General features: G+C 36.0%; 1 protein-coding gene across 5 annotated transcripts in view; it reads left to right on the top strand.

Moving 5' to 3' along the window:
• The window catches only part of EEA1 (early endosome antigen 1), a 134829-nt gene that overhangs the window by 63121 nt on the left and 55295 nt on the right, over positions 1-16413 (top strand). For all 5 annotated transcript variants that reach the window (XM_023631152.2, XM_070254482.1, XM_023631150.2 and 2 more), the window contains 3 exons: positions 6750-7088; positions 12588-12737; positions 14017-14136. In XM_023631152.2, the coding sequence (XP_023486920.1) occupies positions 6750-7088; positions 12588-12737; positions 14017-14136 (609 nt within the window). The remainder of the gene's footprint in view (positions 1-6749; positions 7089-12587; positions 12738-14016; positions 14137-16413) is intronic.

The raw sequence follows: 16413 nt of genomic DNA, 5'->3' as shown, positions 1-16413 counted from the left end.
TCATGAATAAAAAAGCTACTAGCTCAGTTTACAATTCAATCAAATAAATGCATTTCCATGTGACAATTATATTATTCTTTGGTATGCAGCAGAAGTGATCTATGCATACCTTCTATTTTTTCACCCTGTTTTTCTTTTTCCTTGCTGATACAAATATTGCAACCATGAACATTCACATGCAAATCTCATGCATTTCTGCAAGAATTTCTCTGTTATATACTCCCAAGTGAAATTGCTGGGTTGGAAGCATGTAAACTACACACATGCTTAAATTGACTCACAGACCCCAAACTATTTTCCAAAGTAATTATACCAGTTTGGCATTGTCCATTTCTCTGTCAACTCTTGATTCTGACTGGTTTTTAAAATTTAACTTTTTTGCGGCTTATGAAAACCTCTGTGCCTCCCTTCCTCTTTTTTTCCTCCTGTCAAACTGTACATAGAAAACATCTACATACAATTTAGTTTTATGTTCGTCCCTCAGTTTGATATTTAATTTCTTTGAGATTGGAGTTGACCTTCTACCTCTTGGAAACTGACCAGGATGTGTACATGCAGTGGATGATTATGATCAGTGTAAATTATTATGTGTTTTGGAAACATTAAACTATTAATAAGGGACATGATTTGACATTGATAGCCTAAAATTTATAGTCAGGTAATGAAACACAGATTGTATACACACACACACATTATTAAAGGAAGTACTATGGCTATTTTATGAATAATACATGGAATCAAGATGGTTTAGTATGTTAAAATTGGAATTTCTTTTTTTTATTTTTGAAGATCTAATTGACTTTATTAAATGATTTATAAACTGGGCAGCCTCTAGCAACTAGAACGGAGCTCCCCAAAATTGAAATATTTTTTATTAGGGGATAATCGCATTTTCTACTACTCTTAATAATCCTTACATAAGTATAAGACTTCACAATTTTTTTTTTCAAAGTGTTTTTCTGTTTAGGATTTGCTCACCAGTTAGAGCAAGTAGAAAGGTGCATCTGCCTTTTTTTATTATCCTTGCTATCTGCCTCCCCCATTCCTCCTCACCCCGTGTCCTGGGCAAACCATATTGTTGAAATGGTGATATTCAAGTGTTTTGAATTTGGAAATCTCTGTATATGGTTTTTTTTCATTTTGGTGAGGAAAACTGGCCCAGAACTAACATCTGTGCCAGTCTTCCTCTATTTTGTATGTGGGACGCCACCACAGCATGGCTTGAGCAGTGTGTACGTCCCTCGCCTAGGATCCAAATCTGTGAACCTTAGGCTGCTACACCACCGGGCCGGCCCCTGTATATGGTCTTTTGAAGGCTATTACATAAAATGCCTTGGGAAGCTTTTGTGGGTCATAGGCAGCATCTGGGTGGATGGATAACATTATAATATATAATGAATGGAAAAAATAATTGCTTTTGTGCTAATGTCAAGATTTTCAGCATTAAACCAGTGTTTTGTAATTAATAGCTTTGAAAACTTAAAAAACAAAGGGCAATATTGAAGAAACTTCCTTCTTAACTTCTAGTAAGAATTATATTCTGATGCTTAAACAAAATTCTACAGCTCAATTTAACTATTTCCATGTAAATTCTGAACAAAATCATATGCTTATTTATAGCTACTAGTATAATATAGGTCATTGTAAGAAACTGAGTTAATTTTTTGGGTCTCACTTCTCACACCTTCTCAGCCCTACATTGCTCTCCCCTTCCCAGTATTAAGATGCTCATAGGCTAAAACAGTAGCCAGATATGGCAAGTAGTCATATTGCTGTGTTTTACCGCTGTATTGCAAAGTGGTAAATTGGTATGAACAGTGTAGTACAGTGGGCAAAGACATGTGTAAATCCCAGCTTTGCCACTGACTGGCTGTGACACTCAACCTCTCAAAGTCTCTTTCCTCTTCTGCTGAAACTCATTTGCCTCTTAGGATTGATATGAATATTAAATAAATTAATAGATGTTAAAGTGCTTAGACCAGGGGCGGGCCCCATGGCTGAGTGGTGAAGTTCGCACACTCCGCTTCGGCAGCCCAGTGTTTCGCTGGTTCGGATCCTGGGCGTGGACATGGCACTGCTCGTCAAGCCATGCTGAGGCAGTGTCCCACATAGCGCAACCAGAGGCAATCACAACTAGAATATACAACTATGTACTGGAGGGCTTTGGGAAGAAGAAGAAGGAAAGAAAGAAGATTGGCAACAGATGTTAGCTCAGGGGCCAATCTTTTAAAAAAAAAAATAGTGCTTAGACCAGTGTCTAGGTTTTACTAAGTGCCTCAGTGAATATTTTTTATTGTTTTTATTTGGTAAGTGTTGTGATAACAGGGTTGGATCAAGACCAAGGTGGAAGTTTTCCTAACTTACTGCCTAGTAAACCTGGAAAGGCTTTTGTAGAAGACAGAGCTTTTTAGCATAGTGTTTAAGGTTGCTAAGGAGCATTTCACATGGCTGAGGGGTTAATGGCATTTCATTTTGAGAGCTAGATATGGGAAATATTGGAGCACAAAATATGAGATGTTGGAAAGCTACAGGTAGTTCACTTTGTTCTTTCTCACCAAACTGTTTTGAGGAACAAATGAGATGAGATCCTTGAAACCACTTTGTAAACTATCAGGCATTAAAAAATGCCGTTCTTTACCATGTCTATTTGGGTAAGAGAAACAAAAGAAAAAGTTAACAAATGGGACTACATCAGACTAAAAAACTTCTGCAAAAGCAAAGAAATCATGAACAAAACGGAAAGACAACCCCCCAACTAGGAGAGAATATTTTCAAATCATTTATCAGACAATGGGTTGATCTCCAAAGTATATAAAGAACTCATACAACTCAACCAAAAAAAAAAAACAACCTGATCAAAAAATGGGCAGAGGATATGAACAGACATTTTTCCAAGGAAGATACACAGATGGCCAACAGATACATGAAAAGTTGCTCAACATCACTAATTATTAGGGAAATGCATATCAAAACTACAATGAGATATCACCTTATACCCATCAGAATGGCTATAATTACCAAGACAAAAAACAACAAATGTTGGAGAAGATGTGGGGAAAAGGGAACCCTCATACATTGCTTGTGGTAATGCAAGCTGGTGCAGCCACTATGGAAAACAGTATGGAAGTTCCTCAAAAAACTGAAAATAGAAATACTGTACAACCAAGCTATCCCACTACTGGGTATCTACCCAAACAACTTGAAATCAACAATCCAAAGTAACATATGTACCCCTGTGTTCATTGCAGCACTATTAACAGTAGCCAAGACACGGAAACAATCCAAGTGCCCATTGACTGATGATTGGATAGAGAAGATGTGGTATATATATCAATGAAATACTACTCAGCCATAAAAAAAAAGGCACAATCATCCCATTTGCAACAACATGGATGGACCTGGAGGGTATTATGCTAAGCGAAATGAGCCAGACTGAGAAAGACGAACACCATATGATTTCACTCATGTGGAATATAAACAAACACATGGATGAGGAAAACAGTTCAGTGGTTACCAGGGGAAGGGGAGTGGGAGGTGGGCACAGGGGTTGAAGGGGAGCACTTACAATGGTGATGGACAAGAAATAATGTACAACTGAAATTTCACAATGATGTAAACTATTATGAACTCAATTAAAAAAAAATGCCATTCTTTTTGCATTCATTCTCATTACCTGGACAAGCAACAAGGGAATACTGGAGCATCATACAGGGAAAAATTGTCTTTGTAAGAAAATCTGTTGAGAGAACAATTGGTGAGAAAATCAAAAGAGGACTGGACATTTGGAAGGAAAGAATTTTGCTTACTCATTGATAATTGTATTATGAGTTAGGCTTACCATTCATTTTATAATTTAAACTTGGATGGGATATATGTTGAGGAGCACAGATTGACTCACTGAGTGTTTAAATTGTGTTGTGAAACATTTATTGGACTTAGGGGGCCAGTCTGGTGGCATAGTGGTTGAGTTTGTGTGCTCCACTTCAGCAGCCGGGGGGTCTGCTGGTTTGGATCCTCGGTGTGGACCTGCATACCCTGCATCAAGCCAAGCTGTGGTGGTGTCTGACATACAAAATAGAGGAAGACTGGCACGGATGTTAGCTCAGGGCCAATCTTCCTTACCAAAAAAGCAAAAAGCAAAACAAGACAAAACAAAATTCATTGGACTTAGAATCATAATATGTGACTGTGTCACTTGGCCGAGTCATATCAGGTTCTTTCGACTTCAGCTTCCTCATCCATACGATGGGGATGATAATGTCTATCTTGTATTTTGTTATAAGGATTAATATGGAGAAGTGAAAGTGCAATTATTATTTTCTTTAGTGGATTCTACTGTACTTTAAAAAAAATCAATCTTCAAAAACCATGTATTCACTGTACTGTTTTGCTTGAGATTCTATGGGAAGACCATAAAAGGAATGAAAAGTTTGTGGTAACTAAGTATAGTTAGCCTTTTCCATGTAAAAGTTATATGGTGTGAGTGGATTAGGTTCTTTTAAAAAGAGTGGTTCAGGTTCTTTTAAAGAAAATTGAATTATCCCTCATCTGTGCAATAAAGCAGGTAGATTTTGATTAATTTTTAGGACAAGTGAATTCTAAAGAGTCACCATTTGTTCTGCATTTTTGCGTTTTAAAGAGTGAAGCTGTCTGAGGGATCATTTATGTGTAGAACTGGCGGAATTACTTGGTCAGTTTGTAAGCAAGCCTGTGGAGAAGACGACTCACTAACTCAGTACTAGCCTTGACTTTTGTAGCGTGTTTTTAAATCCTATCCTCTGCAGCTTCTCAGTATTTGTGAGCATGATTGCATTCATGAGATTCAATAACTTAGAATTTTCTTTAAAAAGATGGGAAACATTTATAGATCAATGAATAGACTTAATTTAGCTTACAGATTCTAAAATGAATGCTGTTTTCTTAAAATAAAGAAATGTAAAATTGTATTAAGAAAGATTTGGAGTTACTAATCAGTAACACAAAGAAATCTTTATAAAAAGAAAATTTTCCTAACATATGGTTTGACCCAAAAGTATTTTTTTCTTAAGTCTTTTGGCTCCACCTCTTTTTTCTGTTTCTGTTGGTTGGTCAAGGCACACATCTCTTGGCTGATTTTGCTGCAAACTTCAGGTTGCTCTTCTTTACGCTAAGCTTGTCTCTTATCTTGTCTCTTTCATATATACTTGTCATCTTTCTGGACACTGCTTTTTCTATAGGATATTCCTACGTGATAATTTACGTTAATGCACTTTTTCTCAGACAAGTGTTCAAGAACCTTCTCTTCTGCCTTTCCCACTTTGGTACCTAGACTTACTGTTTCCCTTGAGGTAATAATATTTGCTGTTTCCCCATGTGCAACTTGTTTGTCTGTTTCTTTGTGTCTTTTTATATATTTGTGTCTTTTTGTATAGAGCAGATGGCATGAGTCCTGTATACCTATTACTTAACTCCTCTGACCACTAAAGCTCAAACTTTATTTTCAGGTAATTGTAACTTACTTTTAGTCCCACCTGATTTTACTTATTTTATTTAAAAAAAAAATTATGCACTTAAGAAATTTGACACAGCTTTTGTATTAATCCATTTTTACTTGCACATTGTGTTTTAACTTTCTTAAAAAAGACTTTTTTTTGGTGTGTGTGTTTCATTTAGATAATAGTCTGTTTAAAGGCCAGAGGTTTTGCTTGTCCTCGGCTACTTCTTTATGGTCTCCTTCTAGCACGCTCGACTCATCAGCTGCTTATACTGCCTTCTTATCCTGGCTATCTTTCTTATAGAATTGAGTCAAAATTCTGGTCCATATCTTATGTGTAAATGTGTTGACTTAAAATGTTCAATATTAATTGTAACAACTCCACTGAGACCGGAATTTGACATTTGGTTAGACTGGTTGGTCCAGATCTTTGATTGGAGGTATCATTTTTGTATTTTGTACTTGACAGTATTGAGTAAAATAATAAAATATGAGGCAGGTAAGTGATATTTTTAGATCACTATTTTTACATACATAGAAAGAAGTTCGAGTTAGTCTTAAATTTGTGACTTTTAAAAATAGTCTTTACCAGAGCCAGCCCAGTGGTGCGGTGGTGAAGTTCACATGCTCCACCTTGGTGGCCTGGGGTTTGCAGGTTCGGATCCAGCTGTGGACCTCTACACTGCTCATCAAGCCATGCTGTGGTGGCATCTCACATGTAAAATAGAGGAAGATTGGCACAGATGTCAGCTCAGGGCCAATCCTCCTCACTATAAAAAAAAAAAAGGTCTTTATCAAGAAGGGCAAGAGTAAAGAATCAGTAGGATCAGGCATATTAGAGCAGTGAATAGTATTGGTATGCTGAAACTCTTACCAACTATGAAATTGCAAAGCTAAAAATCAGAATTGCCATAGTATATTATTTAAAATAATTTTTCATGATATAAGAGCAGTTTTAGTTTCTAACTCAAATGGGAGAATATGAATATGTTGCACACGCTACAGAATGTAGTATATTTTAGTGTTTTCATTTTATGTCAAAATTTTGTTGGTAATTCTTAAATTATATTAGTAGAGCGTAGTCAAGTAGACCAATAATAAAATCATGTTAGTATGTAATAACAATCCTTCTTGGCTAGAATATTTTTACTATTTTTATATTGTATTATTGACTAAAATACTTAGTAGGCAATGGTACTGCTCTGAAGATTGTTTGAATAATTAGAATAATTAAAAATATTAGGAAAGGAAATAAATTGTTAAATTGATATTTCAGAACTTGACTGAAAAACTGCTGAAGAAAGAAGTGGACTATACTCAGTTAGAGGAGAAACATAATGAAGAATGTGTGAGTAAAAAGAATATACAAGCAAACCTTCATCAAAAAGACCTAGATTGTCAACAGCTTCAGTCAAGATTATCTGCATCTGAAAGCTCCCTGCAGAGAATACAGGCAGAACTAGGTGAAAAGGGAGAAGCTACTCAAAAGCTCAAAGAAGAATTATCAGAAGCAGAGACCAAGTACCAGCATCTTAAGGCAGAGTTTAAACAGCTACAACAACAGAGAGAAGAAAAAGAGCAGCATGGGTTACAACTCCAAAGTGAGATTAATCAAGTAAGAGATGTTACTCTTATTTATTGCAATTCCCCCTGTGGTTTCTTCTTAGTATGTTTGATGATTATTTGATCATAATATAGTTCGTTAAAAAAATTTTGTGATTTTTAAAAAGTAACTCAATTTTCACAACCTCTTGTATTGAGTCAGATCTCATTTCCTTTAATTTCAGTTTCCTTTACTGAGAAAAAAATGGTAGTGTCTATCATGAAGTGTTTATGAATTAATACGTATAAATTGCTTAGGATGGTACCTGGCACATTGTAGGTACTTAGCAGGTATTAAGTAAGTATTAACTGTTGTAATTAATTCAAATTGTTGACCATTCTTTAATTTTAAAATTCTTATATATTTTTTTTGTTACTAAATTTTCAAAATGCAATTATTGTTAAACCAACAATATGAAAATTAGATATTTTAAGAGAAAACAAATTAGTCCTAACAACTATTTTTTATAGGTAAATAATGTCTATCAGATGAAGTTTAATATGATTTTGACTTTGCCATTAACTTAATTTTTAAATTTTGTATTCTAATTCTTCCTTATAGATAACATTAAAAATTGGTTTAAAAATGAAAATTTTGGGGAGATTAAAGTCTTCAGCCACTTTTTTGATAGCGTTCAACTATTTTCACTTAAATGACAGTGATATTTGCTTTTGTGGCGTCAATCCTTCTGACTTCTTGGCCTGAAATATTCTTTCTCTGCCTTATAAATACTGCTTACTTCACTTACCACTTTTCTAGATATCCTTTTCTGAACATTGCCACTTCTTACTCCATTCCCAAAAAGATGGTTTTAGCATATACATGTTTTGATTGTTTTACTTACCGCAGTATAGGATATTATCATAATTTGTGCCTCTCTTCACTAGACTCTCAACCTTTGGGTACAAAGACCATGTGTTACTCATTTTTTATCTTCACTACCTGGCACATTGCTTAATCAGCAAACGTTTTAGTGAGTAAGTAAGTGAATGAATAAATGCAGGCTTTCATAATTGAAGGAAACAGAGGCTTGGGGATATCAGTGAATAACTTAAAAATAACTTAGACATTTGACTTTCAGTTCAGATAAACAGTTGGGCATTTATGGTTTCTAAAAGACACCATGCCTTATTTGTTAGAAGATATAGAGATGAAAGTGTTCTACCTTAAATGATTATGTAAGTCTCATTGAAGATAAGGCGTATACTGTCCTATACCAAAGAACATGAGTATTAGAAGAAAATGGTCTCATACACTATGGGACTTTGACAGAGCTACGCTCTTGTTTTCTTCCTCATAGTACTTCGTATCCTGTAATTGTTTCATCTAGTTATGTAATCAGGAAAAGCTTTGTGTGAGAGAGAAGTGGTGCTTGAAATTGTGAATATTGGATGTTGTTTGACATGTGGCAGTTTGAAGGCAGGAAGGTCTCCCAGGCAGAAGGATTAGTGAGAGTAAACTAGTGGCAAGAAAATATTCTGAGAACCAGGAAGAGACACTGATTTGCTTTCGGGATAGGGTATGTATAATAGGAGTGGACTATTGTGACTGGAAAGAGCGAGTGGAACTTTATTGTGGAGGGCCTTAAGTAGCACGCTGAAGATTTGGGCTTTATTTGGTTGTCAGTGGGTGGAGCAGCATCAGGAATTTTTGAGAGCCTACTCAAACACATTTTTATAACAAAGACCTGAATACGTATGTGATTATTTGGTTTAGTCACAATTCTATAGAAAATAAAGAGGTCATACTGAAGACCTTAAAGTGATACTGTGTGTCTTCTTTCTTTCAGCATGCTGTCTGCATTCTGCCTTCGAAGTATGTCCCAAATCTGTCCACTTTTCTTGATCTACACTGCTACCACCCTCAGTCTAAACCACCATCACTGCTCACCTGGGCTACTGTATTAGCCTTCTTACAAATTTCCCTTCTTCTAGCGACCTCTTTAATTTATTCTCCATACGAAGCGAGAGACATCTTTTTAAAACATGAAGGATATGACGTCACTTTATCCTTCTGCTTAACACCCTCCTGTGGCCTTGCATTATACTTTGAATTGAATCCAAATGTTGTTCTTTGGCTTGTAAGCCTCTGCATGGAGTATGACTCATACTTTGTCTTCCGCTCATCTTCTGCCACTGTGAAGCCATGTTGATCTCCTTTCAGTTCCTCAAACACACCAGCACTTCAAGTGCTTTCCTGCCTTAGGTGCTTTGCCCATGTTTTTTTCTTAGTGTGCTCTTGGCTTCAGTTCTTCACAAGACTGGCTTACAAGCCTTTTCCTCACTCAAGGCTTCCAGGACCACTCTATTTAAATAGCTTGTTTCCATATATTCTAGACTGCTTCTTTATTTAAGCCAGCTGCTGCTTTTTTCTTCTTTGTAACACTTTATGTTGTGTAATTAGTTTTTTGTTTACTTGCATATTCTCTGCCATTCCCATTGGACTGTGACCTTCTTAGTGGGAGGAATTTGTTTTCTTCTGTACTCTATCAACCTCTATACTTAGGGCTTTCAGTAAATATTTATTGAAAGAATGAAAGTGAACCTCACTGTAAACCTTTTTTCACTATCCTGAAAGAATATAAGCATGAACTGGGTTTGGTTTGCTCTCCACAGTATCCTCACCCCGCATTTCAGTGCTGACAAACCTAGATAGCTGGCAATTGTCAACAAAGGACTTGAAAACAAAATAGCCGATGTTCATCCTATTTGTGTTCATGAATACTTCTGAGATAGCCCCAGATGTGCAGAGAATGATTTGTTACCTAATTAAAAGATTAGATGTCATCAATTTAATTTTTAAAAATTATCCAATATGCCATCTTGAATGACACAGTGGTTTGTAAGTGGATTTAGGGACCAGTGCTTGAGTTCCAGTTCTGTGGCCTACAAATTGAGTGATCGTGGGCAAGTTCTTTAATTTGTGCCTCTGTTTGCTCATCTATAAAATGAGGATAATAATGGAACCCTCTTCGTGGCAGTATTATAAGGATCAAATGAGTTAATATTTGTGAAGCATTTAGAGTAGGGCCTGGCACTCAGTAAACATTATTAGGAGTATAATGAATAAAGAATTATGTATATAAGTTATATGTATAAATTTACAAAACTGAATTTATTAGGGAACATATATATGTATATCTTAAAGTGTGACTTTAGCATAGACCATTCTGTTAATAATTCCAATGTGTATTATTTTTGCTCTTTATTTATCCTGTTTTCCTTTAACATATTTACTCTAAAATGGTATAGGCATCATTGTTTAAGTGATTTGGCCTGCTTCCACCCTTGGGCAGCTTTGATTTGAGATTCATTTCTTTGTTAAAGATGAGGGATTTATCGGGAACAGTACAGCAGTGAGTGACTAAGTTATTTATAATACTTTTTCTCACTTCTTCAGTAAATCTTCACTTCAGAGCAATAGTTATCTTATAAATCATTGGTTCTCAACTCTATGTGCACATCAGAATCACCTGAGGAGATTTAAAAAATAACCGATATCAAGGCCTCACCTTGGATCCAGTTACAACAGAATCTTGGGGCATAGGCCCGGGCATTGGTGTCTTTACATGTTTCCCCTGTGATTGTACTGTGCGGTTGAGATTGAAAACTGCTACTTTTTGAAGTGTTGCTTTTTGGCAAGTAACTTCTGAACTTTCCTGAAACCAAATATCATCTGAGTCTTGTTATGAAAACATGGATTTCTGGGCTTCCGCTCAAATGTCCTAAATCTAAACTCCTAGAGCAGAAGTCTGCTTATCTGTGGATTAACAGTGATATCAAGAGATTCTTACCCAGCAAGTTTAGGAATTAGGGGTGATGCTTGTTTATAAGAGATCAAGCGCTTGGATGCTTGAAATATGAGTTCACTTTGAAGGCCTCCTTTTCTTTCACTTGTTAGGTTTGGAGCTCATTCTTTTAATGAGAAGGAGAAGGTTTGGGTAGTTGTTATAGTACAAATTCACTGCATTTTAAGAAGAAGAAGAAGAAAAGGGAGAGATATCAAAGTGCTGGCTGAAAACAAGGATAAATTAAATGCATTCTCTTTAACTGTTACTCATTCCTGTTTTACTTAGATGGAAGCCTGTTTTAATTTAGAAATTAACTTTGGTCTTTATTAAGGATAGCATATATTCTGAAAGCCACAGCTTGTTTCATAGCATGAGAAAATAGTGGGTGTCTGCTTTTCTGGTAGAACTTTATTTTTTCCTTGCCATTTATGAATTTTTATGGAGAAATACGCAAATACAGAGCATGTAAGTATAAATATGAAACAAAGGCTGTAGATTCTTAATGTTTTCGTATATCACCTGAATAGTTTGGATTGAAAGAAATTTTATAGACTGCTTGGTAGTAATTTTTAACTTTGTTGAGGCACATGAATTTAAATGAAATGTGTTATGTGTTATGAGGCTGGTGTGTAGGAGCACTGTCAGTGCTAAGCAGTGTCAAATGTCTTGCATCCTTATCTCCATGCAACTCTTTTTTTGTTCTATACACCCAGCACTTGTGTAGGCATTCTTCTGAGATTCATACAAACAATGTTTCTTTTCTTAATGGGGAAAAAAACCCCCCAGTAAACCTCTTTACCCCTCTCCTCAAGAGAAACCAGCTGTTATTTCTGGTAGTGTCAGAGAAAGTAAAGAATTTGAGAAAGTGATGTTCTTAGCTCCAGGACAAATTTCTCCTTTAGTTTTAACTGGCTGGCAGTTTTAAAGTCAGTGAATGAGGATCACCTGATATTTTTTTGACTATTCTTTCCTCTGTTTTATTTAGAAATTATATGCCAGTTTGAGGACTTGGGGATGCTTTGTGCTCTATTCAAAACCCAAATGTAAGAAGTCAATTATGGTGATTCACTATTAAGGAAAAACACTGTCACTGTGGAGTTTTTAAAAAATACTGTGTAATAGGTCTGAGTGTGCCCTGAGTGTCTTAATTTTTGTTTCATTTTATTTTTTTAAGTCTCTCAAATGATTCCAACGCTTATGTCCAAACAAGAGCCTCTGAGTCACCGTATTTGTTTTTTTTGGTGAGGAAGATTGGCCCTGAGCTAACATTTGTTGTCAGTCTTCCTCTTTTGCTTGAGGAAGATTGTCCTTGAGCTAACACCTGTGCCAGTCTTCCTCTGTTTTATGTGTGGGATGCTGTCACAGCATGGCTTGATGAGCGGTGTGTAGGTCTGCGCCCAGGATCCGAGCCCGCAAATCCCAGGCTGCTCAAGTGGAGCACGTGAACTTAACCACCACACCACTGGGCCAGCCCACACTGTTTTTTTTTTAAGAGAGCACAAAAATTGAAAACTGTGATGTTTAATCACAACTTTATGTGATTCATGGTAATTTATGTGATTAAAATTCAGTTGAATTTTAGATTTCTTCAAAGTATCATGAAAATTAAAGTATACTTATATCAGTGAAAAATAAAACATTGTTTGGAAAGTGGGTGGTGGTAGTGATGGTGGTGATGTGTGTGCTTGTGTTTATACATATGTGTCTACTTTTTTTTTAAGTTACATAGCAAACTTCTGGAGACAGAGCGCCAACTAGGGGAAGCTCATGGTAGGCTAAAGGAACAGAGACAGCTTTCAAGTGAAAAGCTGATGGATAAAGAACAGCAGGTGGCTGATCTGCAACTCAAACTTTCTCGTTTAGAAGAACAGGTAAGCTACCATTGCAAATGAGTTTATATTATTAAATATGTTGATAGATTTGAGGCATCTTAAATATTGTTATGGTTAAATCTTTTCATTGTCAAGAACTTTAATTGGAAATTTTTTTTAACTTTAAATTACAGCATTTATTTCTCCTCAATAGAAACAAGCTACTTATTAACTGCATTAAGTCATTTTGTTGTGGTTGTAGTTCCTAAAGTTCTTAACAAGTATGTTCAAAGAAGACTACTCTTCCAGCTTTGGGCAGGAAAACTTCTGGGGGTGAATTCCTATCAGGCTGCTGCAGGAGCAGCCTTCCTACCCAGGAAGGACCGCTTCCTAAAGGAATAGTGAGAAATAAACTGTTGGTGAGGTCGTTAAATAACACGTAGTGATGCACATAAACTTTGAGTTTGCATTTGAGGATTTTCACTTTTAAAAGTGAAGCATAAGATTGAATGCTATCCTAATTAAAAGTGTGCTTGCCAAAAATGGTAATGATTATTTGGTTAAAGTAAAAGTTATCATTAAATTTTGTATTTTATTAGAATTGAATAAACATTGAGAGTTAAAATCTGTAACTTCAGCAGCAGATTTTCCTCTATACTCTGAATCTTGGATGTGGTAGACAATCCTATTCTTTTCCAATAAGTGATAATTATGATTGTTTTGGAAAAAAAATGAAACAAAAATTGATACCATGGTTTAGATTATTGTTCCAAACAGTTTGTATGTAATTAATTTCTTGATCATATTAGTATACAAAAAATAGTAACAAATGTCAACCTGGAGAAGGAACTGTATTCTTCTTAGGATGAGAGTCTATTCCTAGGGAGTAGTTTCTTAGTCATGAGATTAAGATTCTATAAGTAGGGGCCAGCCCACTGGTGTAGCGGTTAAGTGCACATGTTCCACTTTGGTGGCCCGGGGTTCACCGGTTCGGATCCTGGATGCAGACATGGCACTGCTTGGCAAGCCATGCTGTGGTAGGTGTCCCACGTATAAAGTAGAGGAAGATGGGCACGGATGTTAGCTCAGGGCCAGTCTTCCTCAGCAAAAAGAGGAGGATTGGCAGTTGTTAGCTCAGGGCTAGTCTTCCTCAGAAAAAACCACAAAAGGATTATATAAGTAATGAGATACTGCTTTTAAAGTTCAGTGTATATATATTGCCAGAATTTAGTTTTCTCTTCGGACTTGAGAATTGTGAGATTTACTGTAATGCCAGGTATTTATGAATGATAGCATTATGCATTTAAGTTGTCAACTGACCGTCTATATTTTGTTTAAGTTGAAGGAAAAAGTAACAAATTCCACAGAATTGCAGCATCAACTAGATAAAACAAAGCAGCAGCATCAAGAACAACAAGCTCTTCAACAAAGCACTACAGCAAAACTTCGAGAGGCTCAGGTGAATATTATTTGAATTATTAGCCTTTTAGTCAAAAATTAGCCAAATCATTATCCTTTTGTTGTGATAAAGCTAGATAATGCAAAAATACTTGATTATGCAGGGTTGTGATAATTTTCCGTATCTGGATAATCGAAAATCTTTTAATTGCTATGTTAAAAATTTTCTCTAAAATATTTTAAAATTACTTATAGGTTTATTTATTATGAGTAAATTTGTTTATTTCTAGACAGCATTAAAATTTATCAAATAAATTTTTGTAAAAATGTATTATTTAAATAATTATTATATATGATACATTATTTATTATTATTTTTAAAATACCTTTTTTGAAAGATAAAAAATGCAAATAAAATTTCCTGGTTTAGTTAGCCCAGTAAAAAAAGAACATTTTGTGTTTCCTACAGTAGAACTTAGTGTTTCTTGGTCATGTCTTCCCCTGCTTCAGAACTATCTTATGAACGTTGGAATCTTAGGTATAGAAAATATGAACGATTGGGTTAAATTTATGAAGCTTAGAAGCTTGGGTTAAATTTATACAGATTCTATTGCATAGCTTAGAAGATTGGAAGAAGTTAAATTTTTGTTTTGTTAACAGTGAGAGGAAGAGGGTGTGCAATGTGTGAAACAAATTTGGCATTCATTCTTTCTTTCAGTCTTTCATTAATTCATTGAATGATATTGAGCACTGTACGTCAGGCATTGTGGTAGCACTGAAAATAAAGAGATGAGTAAGACACAGTGCCTATCTTCTGGGAATGGCAGTCTAGCTAATGATGTGCTCACAGAAATAATGTTGGAATTTGAAGGAGGCAGTAAGTAATATGCCTCTCTTACCTTTCTGAGTTTGGAAAGTAGCATGAGTCAGATGGATAGAGATCAAAATAGTATTCATTTATTTGTTCTTTTATTCAGTCAGTCAACAAATATGCATTAGTCTGTACTGTTAGCCAAGGAAGTGATTTTGTGGATATGGCAATGAAGAAAGCAGACAAAAATGTCTGCTGTCAGGGAGCTTATGGAGCCAAACAAGCGCCAAGGTAAACAGGCCAATGTATTGTGTTTTAGATGGTGATAAGTGCTATGATGATGAAAAAAGCACTATGATAACAGGAAATAGGACATGTCTTGGGATCTGGAGGTGGGACTGCGATGTTAGATAGGGTTGACAAGGAAGGCCTCTCTGAGAACATGAAAGACCTGAAGGAAAGGAGGATGTGAGCCATGTAGGTATCACAGAAGAGCATCAGTACATTAAAAGGCCCTGAGGTGCATGTTCAAGGAACATCAGGAAGCCAGTGGCTGAAGTTATGTAATGATGCGAAGGATTAAAAGGGACACAGTGATAGAGATCACGGAGGGTCAGAACTTGTTGAGCCTCGTAGATAATTTTAAGGATTTTACTCTAAGATGAAAAATCACTGGAGGGATCTGAGCAATGGAGTAACATGATCGATTTATAATCTCACAAGATTACTCTGGCTGCTGTATTGAGAGTAGACTGTAGGGGCACACCGGTAGAAGTAGAGAAATTAGGCAATAGTCTACTACAATAATCCAGACAGGAAATGATGTGGCTTGGACCAGAGTGGAAAAAGTATAGGTAGTGAGAAATGGTCAGATTCTAGATATATTTTAAAGGTAAACTGACAGATTTACTGATAGATTGATGTGGGGTATTGAGAGAGAAGTCAAGGATGATTGCAAGGATTTTGGCCTGGATAGTCAGAAGGATGGAGGTCAAGCAAGATGAAGGCTGAGAATCCTATAGGATTTGGTAACATGAAGGGCATTGATGACACTGATAAGACCAATTTGGATAGAGAAGGAGGGACAAAAGCCTAGTCGAGAGGGTTCAAGAGCAAATGAAGAGAGAAGTTTGGTACAATGAATATAGGTAACTCTAGGAATTTTACTGTAAAGAGTAGCAAAGAAATAGCTAGTAGTAAAGCTGAGGTAGAGAATTTGGCATGGGTCTGTAGCCAAGTGGGCTTTCTTGTACTGTACTCCAGAATTAAATTCATTTATCCAGTCACAGACAAAGCTGGAGATGACAGCCTTTCACCTTCTTTTAGGCAGGTTGTCTCTTACACTGAGGGGAGAGCAAGGGATTGAGTTAAATGTGCTTAATTCCTTATTCCAAACTTTCCAATTAGTTAAATTCTCATTCCCTGGGGAAGAATAAGAAACATGTGGCAAATAGGCCAGGCAAAGTCTGATATTATGGTAACATGAAAGTCCTTAAAAATGAAGTAGAGAGATGTAATGCGTGCAGTT

This window comes from Equus caballus, chromosome 28 (genome assembly GCF_041296265.1).
Source record: "Equus caballus isolate H_3958 breed thoroughbred chromosome 28, TB-T2T, whole genome shotgun sequence".
Lineage (NCBI taxonomy): Eukaryota > Metazoa > Chordata > Mammalia > Perissodactyla > Equidae > Equus > Equus caballus.
This window is presented reverse-complemented; position numbering and strand designations above follow the sequence as displayed.